Genomic DNA, 20,784 nt, shown 5'->3' on the forward strand with positions numbered 1-20,784 from the left:
GGGGGTGAGTGAAAAAGTGTGGGAACCCCTGCTGCGTTAGACCTTTATGACCACGGCGTCACTCCTTAAAAAATCACCGTGTCCCCCCTGTCGGCCGGACCATCCGCGCCCCCCCTGTGATTTTTAATGGTGTGGCCTACTTGAGATCAAAGTGGGGAGTATCTGTCCAAACCTAAAATGAATTTGACACCCCTGGTTTAAAAGGTGGTGACCCAGCAAGTTTAGATAAGTGACAGTTGACCATAATTTTTGAGGCTAATGCTTATTAACTCAGTACTCTCGGAGCAAGCTGTCTCTTTCTCAGCTACCACGAGGATAGGTATCAGCGCATCAGATATTAGGGTCTATCCTCTGATTCTTTAAAATGTTATTAGGCCACAGTATATCCCTTTGGTGGTAACTTTTGAAGGAAATTAAATAAAGGTAATTGACTGATAAAAATCTGGATATTTAGATTGATGACCTCCTCACTTTCCAGCCACAGGTGCCCTACCTGGAGAAAAGGTTGAGGGTAAAGCCTAGTTTATGCTTCTGCGTTTTCAGAGCGACCCCACTTGCCATCAATCAAAATATCCAGATTGTTATCAATTTTATCAATTGCCTTTGAATCAATTGAATCAGAGGATAGACCCTAATATCTGATGCACTGATTAAATAAAGGTTAAATAATAATAAAGGTATACTGTCTATATGGTGTTTGAAAATACGTTGTAACATATGCATATATATTTCTTTTTCATTTAATTCATTTGGATTGTTGCTTTTAATTTGAAAGTCTGGAAGTGGATGCGGGTGTGTCATGTTTGAAAGCGTCCAAACCGCTAGCCCGCTAGCCTATTAGCATGAGAACGTAAAGAGTTCTTGAGTTCATCTTGGATGAGATGTCGAGAGTGGGAGCTGAAGCGGAGCTGCAGACTCTAGCGGAGGTGAAGATGAACCGTTAACCCTTCAACTTCTGCTTCAAAATATAACTTTATTAACCTACATAGGAAAAACAAAACAAGTTTGTGTTTCACCTGCTAACTAATGCTAACCGGCTAACAAGATATTCTATTCAGAGGGTTAGCTTAGAGAGCTAGTTGCTAAAAACAACCAGCCCTGAACCTGTGAATGTCCCCTCCTCCCCCCAGTGTCACTACAGCTCCCCAGATGAAACTCTGTCTGATCTTCAGAAAGTTCGCTCTCTCTTCTGTGATCTTCGTCTCTTTGTAGATTTTTACTGTGAGTATAATTTATTTACTCCTTCATTCTTTCATTTATTCATTGGTTTATTTCTTGAATTATTAATTTATTCAACACAACACTTGATCTAATTGTCATTCATACTGGAGCCACGCCTTTCAGTGGGCGTGTTCTTATTCATAGTTATACAAATAACTTGCTTACAGTTACATTGATTATGTGGTACACGTTACCATGGTGACGAGAAGCTAATCAGCAGCCAGCTACTGTAACTAACCTCCCGTTGGTTTGGAGAACTGCTGAAGCATTAACCTGACAGTACTATTGATTCATGATTAATGATACATAATTACTGATTGAATAATGTTTGATGAATTGTTTTCTCCTTTGAGAAGGTTTTCCAAACAAAGAGAAGAAGAAGCTGGTATATTTATCAGGGACGGTTCCTGTTCTCTACGAAGGTGACGCTTTTCTTCTACACGTCCTTTTATCTAACAGCTGCTCGTGCATTCCCTATCACATATTACATTTATTGAACACATCAACACATACAAACTGATCAAGGAGCTATGGATCTTCATGATTATAAACAACAACAACAACAACAACCCCAGAGTGAGATGTATTGACATTAACCAGGGGAGGGGCTCCCTTTTGTCTACAGGAAGTGAGTATAATATCCCAGTGTGCATCTGGCTTCATGAGACCCACCCGCTGTCCAGACCTCGCTGTTTCATCTGTCCCTTCGTCTCCATGGTGATCAACCCGTCCTCTAGCGTGGACGCCTCCGGCAACATTCACCTAGACGGACTCACTAACTGGACTCATGTAAGAGCTGCTGCTCTGGGGGGGGGTAATCTGGACAGTTAGCGTTGTTTGCTAGTTGGCTGAGATTAGATTAGATTCGATTCAACTTTATTGAATCTAATCTAATCTAATTGAGCAGAGTTACACAGGTCAAATAGATATTCAGTAAATCAGATTAAGAGACCTACTTTAATAAAAATAATTAATGTTGGCAGGTGTCTGATGGAGACACAGAGGTTTGGGTGTTTGGGTAAATATTGCTCAGCAACATCTGGAACAACTAATTGAATGGTTCTCCAGCATGTTTCAGCACCACGACGGGTCAGAGGGAGTTCACCTGCTTAGCTCCATTGACTCTGGTTTCACTGACAATGAGCAGCTTGTTCTTTGACCTCCTCCATCAAGCTGCTTTGTTGATTTCCTCTCATCAGTGTCAACTGAACACTTTAGTTTGAAGAAGAGGTCTGGGGTGGGGATGGGGAGCAAACACACATGGGGCTGTGCTGTTCAACACTCGACTGAAATATATTATAATAAAATATCTGTCATTTCCTGTCAGGGCGTGTCAAACCTGTCATTGCTTGTGTCAGAGATGAGGCGGGCCTTCCAGAAGGACATGCCCCTTTATGCCAGGTCTCCTGTGAAAGCCCCGTCCCCTGCAGGTGTGCAGGTGCCTGCCCAAAGGTCAAAGTTCAAACATCCTGCTTTGATGTTCATAATAACTGACCGGAAAACAGAGTTATTATATTTGAGTTGTCTCCTCCTGCAGCATCCATTATTCCTCCTCCATCTCCTCCACCAGCCCCACCTCTCCCTCTTCCTGCTCGTCCTACTCCTCTCCCCAGAGGCCTAATCGCTCCTTCACCTCGTCCCAGAAAGGTACGCTTACCGTTCTACAGTTGGGATAAATGTTAGCTTCTTAGCATGCTAAAAGTAGCATGCTTGTGTGTTTGTTTCTAAAGTGACCTGATGAAGCCCCTCCCTCTCTGTTGCAGCGAGCCAATGGAAGCAGGGCAAGGAGGTTAGGGTGAGGAGGTCGTACACTGAGGAGTTGCTGGGAATTGACTTTAGTGCACCTCATCCTTCATCTTCCTCCTCCAACAACCCTTTCCTCAGCTCCTCTCCCTCAGGTGAGACTAGTGTCCTTGACTAGATCATGAGACCCACAGTCGGGTCATGTGACCATCAACACCTTTTTCAGGCCGTAAAGGGTTTCCTCAGGGAAGAGGGAGAGAGGTAGGTGGCTCCTCAGAGGACAAGGAGAGAAGTGAGGAGGCTCCTAAAAAGAAAAGGAGAGAGGTGATGGGGATCCTCAGAGGACATGCAGAGAGGTGAGGAGGCTCCTTAGAGGAAAAGGAGAGGTGAGAAGGCTCCTCAGATGACATGAAGAGAGGCGAGGAGACTCCTCGGAGAAAAAGGAGAGGTGAGAAGGTTCCTCAGTGGACATGAAGATAGTTGAGGAGGCTCCTCAGAGGTAAAGGAGAGGGTGAGAAGGTTCCTTAGAGGACATGAAGATAGTTGAGGAGGCTCCTCCGAGGTAAAGGAGAGAGGTGAGGCGGTTCCTCAGAGGACATGAAGATAGTTGAGGAGGCTCCTCAGAGGTAAAGGAGAGAGGTGAGGCGGTTCCTCGAAAGAGCGGACTGGTGGAGTTACTGGGAGTACTACAGTACTGCAGTATATATGCTTTCTACAGGTGGTCCCTCTGCAGACCCTCTCAGCTGGAAGATGGGGGCACTCAGGCTGGACGGAGAGTCCAGCAGAAACCAGCAGGGTGACTCATCTCTTCAGACGGTCCAATCGGAAGAAGCCAGAGACAGACACAAAACAAGCTCTGTGGTTCTGGTTCAAGATTCTGGACCAACTGCTAGAGTTGACCTTATCAAGGTGAGGTGGACCACTAGGGTCTGCACGTCTCAGTAGCTCAGCAGGTCTCAGGTCGTCTCAGCTGTGTCTTCACCCTCTTTCAGATGGCGGCTTGTCTTCCTCCAGACCAGGCAGCCAGCTTCCTGTCACTGGCCACTATGGAGGGGCGGGGCTTCAGTCCCTCTGATGTCATGGAGGCAGTCCAGCTAAGCAAAGATTTCCCATCAGCCCTCCGCTTCCTGACTCACAATTGCCCCATCTGTCAGGAGCAGGTGTCCTTCAGCAAGGTGAGAGCAGCTCAGCCAATCGGAGGGCAAGGATTACAATTAATAACATGTGCAAAGAGAAGGCTGCCTGGAAACACATTGAAATGCTCCAACACAACTCAAAAACACCCAACAAATGACCAAATATCATAAGTCATGACAAGAATTAGATAACGTAGGTAATGGAATGATTTGTAGCTCAGCGCTACTTTGGCTAAACACACAAACGACCTCTACAGAAAGAAGACAGTCGGCAGAGTGAATAGATTACAGCTCACCGCTCTGGTTAAACGCTCAGCTAACCAAAGCCAAAGCACATCAGCAAGATCATTCATTTTCTACAGAAGATGGTTGTAAAATGTCCCTCACCGTAGCGGTTTGCCATAAAAGTATTTGCTAGCGCTCCTGTTAGCCAGTACGAGCACCCTCTTCATAATCAAAATCTGAAGCTGTTTATTGCATGTGTGTTACACATACAAGAATTTGTTCTGCTTATTGGTGCAGTTTTACGGGACAAATAGAATAAAGAATAAAATACAAATAGATACAAATATACAAGCAAAGAAAATGAACAATATAAATATATAAGTACGCACTACTGTGCAAATCTCCTGGGGATGTGTCTGGGTGAGTGGTGGACTTTTTTATTTAGGAGACCATCTGATGACGGGAAGAAGCTGTTTCGGAGTGGGCAGGTCTTGGTCCTGATGGACCACAGCCTCCTGCCAGATGGGAGGACCTCAAACTGTTTTTCTTTGTCTTGGTGGTAATAACGTAATAACTTACATGTCCTCCTGTCTTTCTCCAGTCTGACCCTTTCCTCGTTCCATTGAGCTAATCACGCTATTCGGCCAATCCTTTGCAGAGAAAGAGCCCTGCGTACTAACAGGCTTTTATGTATTTTAATGGTAAAATCATAACGATTGGTTCATTTGGAGAAAAAATGTGTCCTTCACTTTATCAAAATCCTCCTTTGCAGAGAAATAACAAAAGCAAAAACATATTTTGCTATGATCTGGTAGAGGTTTGGAGTGTAAATATTATCATTTGTGCTCTTCATGTGCTTCAAGTGCTTTTTATTTAAGGCGAAACTCAAACTTTTTCATTTATACACTGTATCATCTTTATTTTGTCTTGACCTGCAACACATGTACTGATATTTACACATCTGGAAAAAAACTCACAAGCGTATTATGACACCCAGATGAATCAAATAGGCCTTATAGTTGCAGAGATATAACATTTTCTATCTATGCAATTTTCGAGTAGGGGCCTAAAAAAGGGCTTGGTTCTAAAGATTAAGGGCGAGCGTTGGAGAAACAGACTTGACTGCAGATCATCACCATGACTCACTGCTCCGGTTTCTTCTTCTCCTGTCTATTTACTGCAGATCATCACCATGACTCACTGCTCCGGTTTCTTCTTCTCCTGTCTATTTACTGCAGATCATCACCATGACTCACTGCTCCGGTTTCTTCTTCTCCTGTCTATTTACTGCAGATCATCACCATGACTCACTGCTCCGGTTTCTTCTTCTCCTGTCTATTTACTGCAGATCATCACCATGACCCACTGCTCCGGTTTCTTCTTCTCCTGTCTATTTACTGCAGATCATCACCATGACCCACTGCTCCGGTTTCTTCTTCTCCTGTCTATTTACTGCAGATCATCACCATGACTCACTGCGCCTGTTTCTTGTGTCAGACGTGTTTTAAGGCGTTTTTCTTGTCAGCCATTAAAGAGAAGACCATCGATCAGCTCGTTTGTCCTCAGTGTGGCCAACCTGAGGTCAAAGGTCAGGAAGAAATGGAATACTTCAACCTGCTGGACACACAGGTGAGGGGTCATATGTCCCCTGGACACGCTCCCTGGTACATGCTAACGTAGATTCCTTAAATACAGCTGCTAAGCGTCTGAAAACCAGATAATCATCTTCTTCTTTGCGCTTGCAGATCCGTCACTTTCTGCCACCTCAGATCCATGAGCTATTCCAGAGGAAACTCCGAGATCGAGCTCTGCAGGACATGCCAGACTTCCGCTGGTGTGCTCATGTAAGAAACTAGATCACGTCCTGCTGAGACCACATCAGGTCCTGCTGTTACACCGTGTGTGTGTGTGTGTATTTCAGTGTTCATTTGGCATGCTTCATGAAGCCGACCGGTTGAGGATCGACTGTCCCAGCTGTATGAAGAGTACGTGCTGTCAGTGCAGATCTCCTGTAAGACTCTTTCTCTTAAACACACACATCTCAGATCAGAACCTCAGAACCTCAGTGACTCTGTTCTGTTTGTGTAGTGGTCTCCTCAACATCACGGACTGACCTGTGACCAGTTCAGAGCCTGGAAGCAGCAGAACCATCTGGATCCCCACACCACCTCCAGCTACACCAGCATTGGTCTATATATACATATATATGTGTATATCATTTGTGTGTACATGCTGTGTAGTGGTGTCTGTTACACATTTGAAACATTACTACAAAAACTAGAGCGCTACTCAAACTTGTTACTGCTCTCTGCTGGGCCCTGGTGATACTCCAGGTGGATGCAGGTGATCTCAGAAGTCCCTCAAAGCTCCTCAACCTATGTTAACCAGAAAACAATATAGGGGGGCAATGAAACATTTACAAGAAGAATTCTGCAAATAATTGACGCCACCAAAATGTCCAAGGTGCCACGTATGTGATGGTTGACGTGGTCTCATGCTCCTCCTCAGAGTGTCCGAACTGTCAGGTGGTCTTCAGTCTGTCTAGAGGAGGTTGTCTTCACTTCACCTGCAGTCAGTGTCAGCATCAGTTCTGTGGAGGCTGCAGTCAGACCTTCACCACCGGCTCCGTGAGTCTCTACTCAAATACCGTCTTATGTAACGTGTAATAGTTGGAATGCTGCTTCAAAGAGCACTACTATTGCTCTTTGAATCCTTAGGCAACTTATTTATTTTAAAAAAGGATATCTGCGCAAAATATATGCTGATCCTGCACGTCCTTTCCGCTCCTCTGCATGTCTCAGCTGGGCTCAGGCCAGGTCCAAAAGAGGCGGGTCTAAGAAGCAGTTTAGTCAATCACTGATTAAAGATATAAATGAATGACATATCATCAGGCCAATCAGCGTCCTAAAATAGATTTAGCCGTGGGCCATCGCAGCGCTCTCGTCAGTGCGAGTCTTAACGACATGGCCATCGCGAGTAGTGTTCTGCTCGACCCGACCCGAACTCGGCACATTCTGCCCTTCAGAACCAGGTTGAGAGAAGAACTTTGCCGGAGCAACTAGAGCAAACTCACACGGATAACTACGTCAAGCTTGCTGTGTTAGTGAAAGTTAACATCGTTACCCAGCTGCACGACACGCAGGCTCGCGGTGAGGAAGCACGACCAGGACGCACGTTTTATCAAAAATATTGTTTTTTGGAAATTTTGTGGGTCTTTCCTCAACACACTGGTGTTTTCCCAAGAAACTAGGTTCATAGGGGCATCTTAATACTGGGCTGTCAACATTAACGCGTTAATCTGCCATTAATGTGGCCGAGATTATTTGTTTACTTCCGGCCTTCTGGTGTGCCGGTAAAATTGATCCCGGAATGGAAACCGCCGCTAGCTGCAGTCAGTTAGATCGGAGAAAGCAGGACGGTAGCTGAAGATGTAGAGCGCTTTTTGCATTGAAAGTAAAAGAAGCAGAAGGGGGGTGAGTGGCAGACCGACCATGTGACGCAGTGATAGGCCAAGCTAGCTGCAAGGCTACTTCCATCTCAACGTCTAACGCTGTGCAGCACACAGTCTGCAGAGGACCACCACTGTGTCCCTAAAAGACAGTGCTTTGGAAAACGTCCTGGCTACATGTTGCCGTTGATGATATTATTGGCACTTGAAACACAAATGATGGAGAGGGAAGGAATTCTGCCTTGATGATGATCACATGTGTGTAGAAATAACTTAAAAAATGAAACAGTGTCTAAAATACACGCTTTCTAAAGTGATTGCTCTTTACTCATTACTATTAATCATGGTTATTTTTTACTAAGCTATTGACAGCCCTAGTATATATACCTATATATGTATATATATCTACGTTCTATTAGATTTTATATAAATATATACATATAGATTTTATATAAATGTATTCATTTTATATATATATTTATATAATATATAATATATTTATTTCATGATATTTAAATTGTATATTTATAATATTTAGCATATGGTATTTATATCATATACTGAATATTATTTTCTATTTATATGCATATACAGTATATATATATTTAACCGCAAACTAATAATTCCTGTTTGATACCTTTTTTTGCATTGAATCATGCATGTTTGCTGAAACTGATTGGCTGACCGTACAAAAAAAAATTCCACCAGCCGCCACTAATATTTTAAAGTTATTTTTCAAATTCTCTTACACCTCTTCAACTTTTAAATATTTGTGATGGGCCAACGAGGAGGCACTGCAGGAGTCCTGATGGTAGGGAGGCTCCTGGCAGAGGAGACTTTGAAGCTCAGCCCTGCAGCAACACATGAAGACATCTAAGATGCTTCTTTGTAGTCCATCTTTGGAGAAATTGTAGTTTGACAGACTGACATTGCTAACATGCGTATCCCGTCGCGTCTTAAGTCGGATTTCCTAAAATCCACAGCTATCTTTTCCTAACTTCTCATGAATTCTCCTAACCATCTTTCCGTGACCCTGTGACGTTTTCCAGTGCAAAGGAATAGTGGTTTGGAATAGATGTAATACTCTCAGCTCCTCTTTTCACCGCCTAGCTCTATTTGTCTCTCTGTCCATCTTTCTCGCTCTATTATTCCGTTCTCACTCACGTCCAGTCTACCTTCCTTTATTGTAATTCAACTTCTCATTTTTTAAATGTATTTCAGATTTTCTCATTTCTGTACTTAAAAAAAGAAAAGAAAAAAAAGTCATTTTAGTTTTAAGGTTTCAGGTTTTAGCATTCCAACGGATTTTCAGCAGGAAATACATTTTCTAATAATTATATATAATTATAGTGTGATCTAAAGATGAGGTTGCTATCTTCTTTGTTCATCATGAAACACGTGGGTTTAGTCTTACTTTCTTAAAACAGTTTGTGATTTAATGCAGCAGCGCATCATTTCCCTTTGGACCTTGAAGGTGCAATATCATTAAACAATAAAGCAACGTTACTTCAGTGTGGAAGGCCATTGACTTGACGACAATATTTTGTCTGTTATGTCTTTTGTCTGCTACTTATATACTTTGAAGCATCATGCATTTAAAAAATAACAATCCTTTAATTGTCTTGGCAGTTCCCGAGTCCCTATCTATAAAGATTTGAAATCTATTTACCCAGACCTGTAGTTTCTCTGCCGACTGTGTGACCAAAGGTCTTCACGCCCACCACCCCAGAGACTGCCTTTACCACCTGAGGGACTGGAGCGTGACCCGTCTACACCTGCTGCTCCAGGTAAGAACCACGAGAGCTGAGCTTCAGCCGGTGTGAGGAAAGTACCACTGATGAAGTGGACTGTGTTTCTGTTGTCTCAGCATTACAGAGTGCCTCTCACCTGGTTGGAACCAGCTAATAGTAGCTCACTTCGCTCCAGTCAGACAGGTGAGCTCGATGTGTGTTCATCAGTTGGAATGGTCCATCTCCCAGTTTGATTGACTTGTTTGGTCATTTTTAGGGGTGTGTTTGGTTTTGGAGCTGAGAGACAACAGCAGGGGAGAGGAGGAGCCATGCAGACGACCCGCTCTCCATGAATACAGGGGATACTGCCAGTAAGACCACTTGCTCCCAGTTTTTGGCCCCTCCCAGTTAAGGCTCGGCCCATTAAGGTGAGCTTAGCGTAGAGGGGAGTTTGTCTCATGATCCGGTGTACCTGCAGGTTGCACTATAAAGAGAGTTTGGTGGAGCTGATCAACCGTTGCTGTGCCGACCCAGGAGTCCTCTTCAGCCAGGCAGAGATCATCGCGGAGCTGCAGCGCTGGCACGTTGCCATGCCAACCAAGGAGCCAGAAGAACCAGAATCGCTGTACACACACCGCCTCCGCCTGGTAAGTGTCATTGTCCTCTCAATGTGACATCATCATTTCTGACATCATCGTTTTAGATCTCGTTTATCTGTGACGTCACTAGAATGTCAGTTATCTTTTAGGAATGATGTGTGTTTCGATCTAATAATATTCCACTTATTGTGTCATGTGTAATTGTCTCATAACGCCTCACTTCAGCCAATCACAGCAGAGTATTTTGTCCGTGTCTCTTTAGACTCTGAACAATAGCGTTCCTCTCAGAAAGCGGTGAAAACCTCTGGCACCATCCGTGACACCTCCTTGCCTGCTGCGGTAGTGGCCTACTCCACCCACACCCACAGTGTTTGTGACCAATAACTTTAATTTATTGATTTTTGCGACGGTGGGTTGGTAATGGTAAAAACCTGTTATATCATCACGTCAGTGGGCATGGCCAGTATCTGCTGTTTTGGTCTGTGGTTCTGTTTAGGTGCTGGGGGGGGTCCTCCTTCCCTGCTCTGCTTCCTGACATTTGAACAGGATGATGAGCTCATTATCGGTCATTGTCTCTGAAATATTACTTTAATATTATTTGCAGATGAAAGACAACATACGCCTCTATATCGACTAATACGGATTAGAGCCATCATTGATAATACTGTGATGCCTGAAGGAAGGAAAGAGACTTATTGCACTCACATGATGACCTCATTCTGTCTGTTACGGCTCTTGTTTGACAGGGTTGTAACGGATTTGCGTTGCGAGGCAAAACTTGGTGTCCTGGATCGGTCCCTGAGGTTGGAAGTTCTCACAGAGACACTCAGCTCAAACAGAAAGTAGTGAATTACACCTCTGGGCTGGTTCAGAGATTTCTTTGATTTTCTTAAGGAAAACCGTCTTCTTGAAACCGGGTTCTCGAGGAGAACAAAGCCATAAGCGCGTTTACAGGGGACTCGTTTAGGATGTTTATTTTTGATCTATTGTTCACTCCAACATGGAGTCAATACTTTAAAGTGTAGATGTGTCTATATGATATGAGTGTGAAACCAGTTGGCTTCTTAACTCAACCATGTGTGAAATAAATAATATCTAACTATACTTTCTTCATTCTTCACTTCAGTTTGTAAACTTTTTTTACAAAAAAGCACTTCATACATTTTAGTTTTAAGATTAGAAATCACTCAGAGCTTTGTGTTCAGAGGAAAAGCTGTAAATATTTTCTCTTCTACAATAATTGACTCACATACCCCCATCTCCATCAACGGGACGGAGGTTGAGCGTGTTGCAAGTTCCTGGGTGACCCGTCCTGGTGAACTTCTACTGCTGCACCATCGAGAGCATCCTCACCAACTGCATCACGGTGTGGTACGGCACTCGCTCTGCTGCATATCGGTGAAAACTGCCCAGCGCATCACAACAGTTTGCACTTCAATTATGCCACATTTCGACTACCATGCCATTCATATTTACAACCTTGGTGCTTAATGTATATACTGTATATACTCCACGTATATGTCATACTGTACATATTCTTATTTATATATCACATCGATATACTCTGCACTTTATCGGCTTTCTTGCACTTCTGGTTAGATGCTAAACTGCATTTTCTTGTCTCAGTACCTGTGCTCCGTACGATGACAATAAAGTTGAATCTAATCTAATTAAGAACTTTTGTCTCAGCGTTCTGACTCCAGATCAGCTGAGAGACCAGAACACACTCTGGAGAGAAATTACCCTTCTAGTACCTCCTCTACTTCAGAGCTGAAGGTCTGAAGGTACACTGGTTTCATTTTCATTTCAACAAACCTTTATTACCTTTTATTAGACTATACTGTGACTTTTGTATAGTGCCTTGCCTAAGTATTCACCTCCCTTTGTTACAAACTCAAGTTTAAATTAAAAACCAGGGGCATTGAACTAAAATTGAGTCCCAGAATGTGAAAATCCCTCACCTTTTGGCGAAGTTCGCCGTTTTGAAACCAAAACAGGTGACCTACGTGAATCGTGTAGATTCGATGTTTTTTTTTGGGGGGGGGGCATTCATATTCATATTATATTCATATTCAGTGAACTGCGAACAGGTGCGCGTGTCAGAAGGGAGCGCGAGATTGAGTGAATTGCGAACAGGGTGAGTGATGGTTTTAATATTTTCTGATCCATCTAAGTTAAGTTACCCAGGAGCTTTGTTGACATAGACTTAGCTAACGTTAGCTACAGCTTGATGAGTTGAGTCATTTAACGCAGCAGGAGAGAACGCGGCGTTAGCCAGCTAGCTAAAGCTGCGGTGGGAAATGATTAGCTAACGCGACCGTGATCCACTATAATCAACATAAACAAATGGATCGCTTTAGGAGTATTAAATAAAAAGTATTATTTTATAAAAAAGTGTTCATATCATGTCCACAGAGAGGAGCTGCTGCTTAATATATATATATATATATATATATATATATATATATATATATATATATAACTTCAAATCAATATGATAAAATCCAAAAGTGTAATCCTTTATTAGTCCCGCAGCAGGGAAATTCACAGAATTACAGCAGCAAAGTGCAAACAGAAATAGAACAAAAAACAAGATCAAAAACTAACAAGCAGTAATACAAAGATAGGAAGAATTTACAATAATTTAAATGAAATAATCCAGATTAATTTAAATGAAATAAGAAATATTATATGTACAGACATAAATATATCATACAACCAAGTTGTTGCGCAAAGTATTTATATCATGCAATTTAGGCCATATTATTATTGCAAAGGTTTTAGGGGATTTCTCAGTTCTGGGAGCAGAGTTGAGCAGCCTCAGAATAAGGGGGGGTCATTTTCACCATTAACCTCCTCTCTCCAACCAACGCCACTGTATCCTGAGGACACCCCAGCACACTGCTCGCCTTCTTAATCAGTTTATTTAGTCTCGTCCTGTTCCCAGCTGTGGAGATGCTGCTGCGCCAGAAGACCACTCCAAAAACAAAGGCTGATGCCAGCACACACTAAAAGAAGGTCCTCAGGAATGCCCCCTGCACTCCAAAAGACCATAGACTCCTCAGCAGTCTGCGGAGGTGATAACGTCTCCATATAGAATAACTACAAGCCATAACGATGATTTTTGGCCTTTATTCTGAAAATGGCATACCCATGATGAAAAATGTGATAACTCTGTAACTACTTTGTCTATCTTGACAATTGTTTCTGTGGGGATAAAGCAAAACCCCTGTGAGTGTTCTGGTGTGTACAAAACAGTTGATATGTTACTAGTGAATAAATAAATCAATATAACACACAAAAAAATCTTTTACCTTACTTTACTTTTTTCTCCCAATGACCGATTGACTTAAAACTTTGCACACAGGTTAGGGTTAGGGTTAGGGTTATCCGCATGCTCTACAAAAAGTAAGAAAGAATCCACTCATTAAGATTTTCCACCATTTTAAATTTTGTCAGAGCCACTTCATATTTCGACAGAACAATCCCAATGTCTTGGTGATTCAAAGTTCTTAAAATCTTCTTGTTTCTGTGTTAAGCTGTTGCCATGGCAACCAATTCTTCACAGTAAAGACGCAGTGCTTTTGAGGGGGGAAAAATGTTGGTTCAGGCACCGGTGTGTTTTAAAAGTATCGTTTTAGCACTGGTATCGAATATCGTTTGGGGAAAAACCCAAATGATACTCATAATATCTACAATTATCCCATAGTGGATAATTGTAAACATTAAAAAAAAATTGACTGGTAAGGGGCTGTATATGCCTTGGAATTCTCGTTTCGATACTACATTTTCTCACTTTTTCATGTACACACAGAGATTTGACCAAAAATGTTGTCATGGAAAAGTCATAGAAATCCATTGGTCAAAATGTGTATGAACTCTGTCTTTAATAATTTAAACCCTTTGAACATTCCCCAGTACAGCAAGGTCCATAGGTGAGTACGTATACCTGGGGTCAAGGAGTGGATGGGCCTTGTTTTTTTTTCCAACCACTGGTTCAGAGCCAGCAGTAGTTCTCGGTGTTCAGCTCCCGTTGACAGTGGCGGCAAAACACACATGTCTTAAATCTTAAATCATTTAAGGAACTTTTGAAAACATCATAGTACATCAATGTTTGTGAGCAAAGACCTGTCCATCACTGCTTGCAGCTTTAATTATATTTGTACTGTATAGTTGTTCTGTTTCTGTTTTCCTTGTTTTTATTCTTATACATATTCCTTTTCTTATTTATTTTGTTTATTCCTATTTATTGTACTATTGTATGTAAATTGAGAACACATGTAACTGGAGTCAACACGCATACATTGCAAATAAAGCTGACTGATTCTGAAATCTATAGGATTCTTTGTGTGCTATCCTCCAAAGAATCCTCCAAAGGAGTCTACCAAGAAGGTGAGTCATCTGTCACTCTGCTCTGTGGGTGTTTGGACAAACTGACTTAGTGATGAAGGCAAAATGGAGTGAGAAAAAAAGATCATGTGAATGAAAACAGAGCAGACGGTCAATGAATAAACAAGAGTAGATAGATACCTAAAGATAGTCCCTGTATATCTGCAGCTAGTCTTTGTTAATTTGAAACTAGTCTCTGCTATATCTTCAGCTAGTGATTCACTCTGGGTATGATGCACCCCCCCTTTTTGAGACTTCATTAGTGTTTTTGCGAAATGTAGCCGGGCTTGGATGTTTTTCTTGGTAAACATAAACAGAACACAGATCACATCCACCTTTTCCTACCCTAAAGACTTCTGTGGATGGTGGCTATATCTGATGGTGGCATACAGTGTCCCTGCAGTGATCCTGTCGTACACCTGGCTTACTACTCGCAATATTTTAATAATTTCTGTCATAGGAACTGAATGTATTGTACATCTTTGGCATTGTTCATTCTGTACACATGACATCCATTGTAGTCTGTCCATCCCGGGAGAGGGATCCTCCTCGGACGTTCTCCCTGAAGTTTCTTCCTGTTTTTCCCCACGGAAGGGTTTTCAGTTTTTACGTAACATTATATTACATGTCATTTAGATGAAGCTTTTATCCAAAGGGACTTAAAATATATCCATTTCAACCATAAGGATACAAACCCAGAAGAAGTGCAATTTCATCAAATAAGCCGATATACAACTTGATATAGAGAGCCATTATAAGTCCAATGTAAGTGCTACAGTTAGTTAGTGTGTTAGTGGAGGTAGAGTCTGAAGAGGTGTGTCTTTAGTCTGAAGATGTGAAGGCTCTCTGTGGTCCTGATGTCTTCAGAGACCTCCTTCCACCATTTAGGAGCAGGACAGCAAAGAGTGGAGATCTAGTCGAGTGTTTTGCTCTCAGTGAGGAGGAACAAGCAGTTTATCACATGCAGAGCGGAGAGTGCAGGTCGGGATGTCGGGTTGGACCAGGTCCTGGATGTAAGCTGGACCCCATCCATTCACAGCATGGTACGTGAGCACCATGTTTAGAACTGGATGACCCACCGGTACCAGTGAAGAGAGCGGAGGAGGGGAGGAGTGAGGGAGAACTTAGGAAGGTTAAAGACCAGTGGAGCTGCTGCATTCTGGATGAGCTGCAGAGGTGGAATGGTGGTAGTAGGAGACCTGCAGGAGAGAGTTACAGGAGTCCAGGTGCGAGATGCTGGGACCCTCCTCTTCTCGCTCTACACCAACTCTCTCGGCGGTGTGATTCGCTCACATGGCTTCTCCTACCACAGCTATGCCGATGACACACAACGAATTCTCTCCTTCCCTCACTCAGACACTCAGGTGGCGGCACAGATCTCATGTATGTCATGTACCATGCTGTGAATAGATCAGTTCCAGTCTACATCCAGGACATGGACAGCAAAGAGACATGGACTGCTCCTAAATAGTGGAGTGAGCTCTCTGATGACATCAGGACCGCGAAAGCCTTCACATCTTCCGCCGCAAACTAAAGACACACTTCGTCAGACTCTACTTTGATTAAAAAGACTTGTTGAAAAAATGGTACTTATAATGGCTCTTATCTATAGCAAGTTAGATTTAATTGAATGAAATGGCACTTTTCTTGTTCTTGTTATAACTGTAATAACTTTACGGTAAAACCACTACATTTAGCACATAACCACACATACAGCAAGAAAACCAACACATAAAACAATCATATTAAAAGCCATTAAAACTGTCTACAACGTTCCTAGTAAGTAGATATTTTTAAATCCTTCCGCATTCAGTCGGTCCGCGATTGTCTGCCAGTCTTTTTCTCTGTTTAATTACAGCTGCGGTTTTTACTTTTTTTTTGCATAGTTTATGCTTCATCTCCTCATAAATTTCCATAATTATTGTTGCTCAGCAGGTGAAAAATATGCAGCGCACGTCTTCTCCATTTCTGCATCAGTAAATCTGTGATCAATGCCGTGGTCTCTTTACGAAAGCTGTGAACGTGCGCTATGTACACCTGGATTGACTTAGCTCTCATCTTCTCATCCCGGCTCAGCAAACATGTAACCGATTAACCAGCGATGAGCCGATCACACTCAGTCAAGCTCTGCTTTTTCAGTTATCCTGGATTTCTTTATTCTACTTTTGTGCAATAGCCCCCAGGTGTGGACTGACTACTATAAAATCAAAGCCAGGCTTTATCATTAGAGAAGTAGGAATGAGATTAATGTGCCTACAGCGAATCAAATTCTATAAACCCTGTGCCAGACTGTTACAAGATCAGATTTTTATAATTTTGTTGAGTTTTGAATGAGCTTTTTCTTTTTTCAAAAGATCTGCGGCGCTGCGGTGCTACAGGTCTCCGTAGATCGTAGTTCCTTCTGGACCCTGGTCCTGACACCTGCCGTGGCCCTTCTGACGCCTGCTGCTGCCATCATCATTATTATTTTAGATATTAATCATATTACTGTACTCGTAAATCATCATTACCCTCTCCTAAAGTCTCTGTGCTCTCCCTCCCCACAGGCTTCTGTGGATGGTGGTTCTATGTGATGGTGGTTCTATGTGATGGTGGTTCTATCTGATGGTGGTGGTCCCTGCAGTGGTCCTGCTGTGCGCCTGGCTTACTCACAATTACTTGAATCATTTCCGTCATATAATTGCATGTATTATACATTGTTCATTCTGTACACATGACATCATTGTAGTCTGTCCATCAGGAGACGGATCCTCCTCTGACGTTCTTCCTAAGATTTCTTCCCTTTTTTTCCTCTTGGAAGGGTTTTTTCATTTTTTGGGTAGTTTTTCCTGTGCCGATGTGAAGGTTTCGGGACAGAGGATGTTGTATGTGCACAGACTGTTGTGCACAGACTGTACAGACTGTAAAGCCCTCTGAGGCAAATTAGTAATTTGCGATTTTGGGCTCTACAAAATAAAATGAATTGAATTGTTGCTACATATACTGTATGTGTTAATTAGTTTGTAGTCCATCCATCCATCCATCGTCAAACCGCTTATCCTGCACACAGGGTCGCGGGGGGGCTGGAGTCCATCCCAGCCAACCTTGGGGCGATAGACAGGGTACATGCTGGATTGGTCGCCAGCCAATCGCAGGACTAACACAGAGACACACAACCATTCACACTCACATTCACGGGAAATTTAAAGTCCCCAATGAACCTGATCCCCAGAGCACGTCTTTGGACTGTGGGAGGAAGCTGGAGAACCCGGAGAGAACCCACGCAGACACGGGGAGAACATGCAGACTCCACACAGAAAGGCCACTGGGCGGAATCAAACCCAGGACCTTCTTGCTGTGAGGCAACAGTGCTAACCACCACGCCACCGTGCCGAGTTTGCAGTGTTTTTACAAAATTATCAGAAATCAGCCCAAAAAATTTGCCTATACAGTATCAGAAAGAACTGTAATTCATCTTAGAAATATGTGTCATTGTTTTCATGTGTTATTATATATGTCTATTGTGTTGTGTCTTTTTAACCAGGATCATTAATCGTATTTGTGTGTTGGTTATTTTAGCCTTTCTTAACAGAGTGCAGTGTTTTTATTGTTGGAAGTGTCATTGTTGTCACTACTGGTATAAATTATTTGGATGTGTTTTATAAAGTTATTGTTTAAATAAAAGTGATATTTCACTGACACACAGAAGCCTCTGTCCGTCTATGATCTACCTTGTATGGGGTTTTTGGCCAGTAAGATAATTGAATTCAGGGTCTCTCCCCTCAAAGAGTGGCGTTGTCACGTCTGGATATTATTCCAAAGTATTTTAAGTGTCCATTTGGTCACATATAGAACGTTGCCAGAATCTCTAAAAGTGATTTGTGTGAAAAATAAAGACAATGTTTCAATATTGTTATGAGACACACAGATGAGCCTATACTTGTGTCCCGACAACTGAAGTCTGCTCTCATTTAGTGTGAGAAAAGATCTGCGTGTGAAGGTCTTTCAATAGCAGCTGAGTGTGCTCAGTGTTTGAGTAGCAGTTTGTAGTGGAGGTGGTGTTTAGGTTACCAGGCCTTCCCTCGGCTAAGAGCACTGACGTATCCTGCGGCTTGCCCACACACATACACACAAAAAATAGATCCTTCAGTTTGACTCATTTTGACAGTTTGACTCATCCTCCACCTCTCATCACGTTTCTGTGGACGTCTTCCCTCCTTGCAGTGCTTCTGCACCATTACTGCCTCCGTCACACCACTTTCAATGTCTCCTCTTCACATGAAATGAAAACCTGTAAAAATAAATCTGAGTGTTACAAGTTGTTCTTCACACTGGTCACAGGAGACGAAAGGCTTGTGATTGGCTCTTTGTGCAAGACTAAAATTACAGATTTACAAAGTCTACGTGTCTTTAAAACAAAGTGGGGAAAAAAGGCAGTTAGTAGACCAAATGTAAATACGGAAGAACAGGAAAGTCAAAGACAGAACACCAGACTGGAGTAAGTTAGGAATATGATCTTTCATTGTTACATTACATGTCATTTAGCTGACTCTTTTATCCAACGCGACTTCCATTACATTTTTAACCCATTGCTTTTTACATTTTTTCCCGAGGAGCAATTAGGGGTCAGCTCAGGGGCACTTCAACTTGGGACACGGGACTCGAACCACCAACCTTGCGGTTCCCAGCGCACCTTCTCTACTCCTGTGATAATCAATGAACAGATTTTTACTCTAACCCTTTCCTTCTCTGAGTCAAAGATTTAAAGCTAGAATACACTAATGAAAGAGAAACTCATCCATGCATTCATCTTCTATTGTAACGGTCTGGTGACAGGTCTCTGTAAAAAAAGTCAGTTAATCAGAACACTGCAGCTCGAGTCCTCACTAAGACCAAACAGTGGATCATATCACTACCGTTCTGAGGTCTTTACACTGGTTTCCTGTCCAAAAAGAATTTACTTTGTTGGAGTATAAAAAAAAATTGTTTGGGGACAAAATACATGTCTGACCTGCTTACAAACTGTCCCAACACCTCAGGTCGTCTAGGACGGGTCTTCTTTCTGTTCCCAGAACCAAACCTGGAGAAGCAGCTTCAGTTCTGGTCTGATCTGAAACAGTTAAACCAGTGTATTGCCCAAATCGCCTCCATTTAAACCAGTGTGGTGTCCCACTCTTCTCCAGTTAAACCAGTGTAGCATCCCAATTTGCCCCGCTTAAACCAGTGTCCCACTGTTCTCCAGTTAAACTAGTGGAGTGTTGCAAATAATAAATGGACCACTCAAAGCACGCTAACAGCTACCATACACCGGGTCACCTGCCCATCAGTAACTAGAATTCACACCCCATAGTAACAGCTCGAGGAGTAATGTTGGGGTTAAGAGTCTTGCCCGAGGACACATCGACACGTGTGCCCTGGGAATAAAACCGCCAATCCTTGAATTGGAGGACAACCATGCTCTCCCAAAGTTGCCCCAAATGTTTCCTATCATTCTTAATATGTATCCGTGGAGCGTGTAGAGTAAACTTGACATGTAGAACTATTTAGCCCTCTTAAATGAGAACAAAGGAACCCAAACTGCATTCAGAAGCACACCATTGTGTTGTTTTGCTCCATTATCACCTAAGTGTTATGTAAATGTGCAAATGTAGCATAATAGGCGTCTCTTCAAAGCAGAATTTCTTTCAATATTGAGTAGCGGTTTGGGCCGTTTTCGGGAGGTATTTCTGTTTACGTGATATGCTCCAGTGCCCAGAGGGCTTTGTGTTTGCCTCAGCAGCCGTCTTTGTGCTTCTTAAATCAACTTGTCAACTCAGCGATGAGTTTGTAGGTCAGCGAACAAACAGAGCGACGCCGTGCCAATTGGCTCTGGTTGGACCTGCTAAGGTTTAACTTAACATCAGCTCAGTCCAGATGGCAGAGCGGATGGAAGGGAAAGTGGAGGGGCCTTTCTGTCTGCCAGCCATCGCTCCAGTTTTACTGTGGAAACAAAGAGCCAAGTGTTGGGTTTTACATCACTCCAACTGAAAACACTACCTGCTCGAAGCTTCAGATTTGATCAGAGGTTTTCTTCTTTTATCCCATTTGCAAAATGGACAGAAGACTTAAAGGGGAATATTTTCCAACGTTATGTGGATGTCCGATCACTAGTATTAGCCACTGAATGAATAACATATTTATTGACCAAGTGTATTTCTCTTGAGCCTGCATGTACTCCTTCTGAATGCCAGTTTCTCTCTTACAGTGAATGTCAACAGGTTTAATCACCTGGCAGCTCACTTAATTTATTGTCGACAGAAACCGTATGAAATTGA

The 20,784-nt window shown here is 42.6% G+C and overlaps 1 protein-coding gene across 1 annotated transcript; it reads left to right on the plus strand.

Annotated features, from left to right (window-relative positions):
- The first annotated feature begins 773 nt into the window (after nt 1-773).
- LOC120815969 (E3 ubiquitin-protein ligase RNF31) lies at nt 774-11,776 on the plus strand. Its single transcript, XM_040171111.2, has 19 exons — nt 774-926; nt 1,131-1,221; nt 1,578-1,643; nt 1,847-2,010; nt 2,549-2,673; nt 2,759-2,868; nt 2,985-3,119; nt 3,683-3,873; nt 3,957-4,139; nt 5,784-5,954; nt 6,071-6,169; nt 6,247-6,336; nt 6,414-6,513; nt 6,834-6,952; nt 9,447-9,560; nt 9,641-9,707; nt 9,781-9,874; nt 9,982-10,150; nt 10,365-11,776. Exons 1-19 carry the CDS (start codon nt 882-884, stop codon nt 10,398-10,400), a joined length of 2,169 nt encoding a protein of 722 aa, XP_040027045.2. The 5' UTR covers nt 774-881; the 3' UTR covers nt 10,401-11,776.
- Nucleotides 11,777-20,784: the final 9,008 nt, after the last annotated feature.

This window comes from Gasterosteus aculeatus, chromosome 3 (assembly GCF_964276395.1).
Source record: "Gasterosteus aculeatus chromosome 3, fGasAcu3.hap1.1, whole genome shotgun sequence".
Classification (NCBI taxonomy): domain Eukaryota; kingdom Metazoa; phylum Chordata; class Actinopteri; order Perciformes; family Gasterosteidae; genus Gasterosteus; species Gasterosteus aculeatus.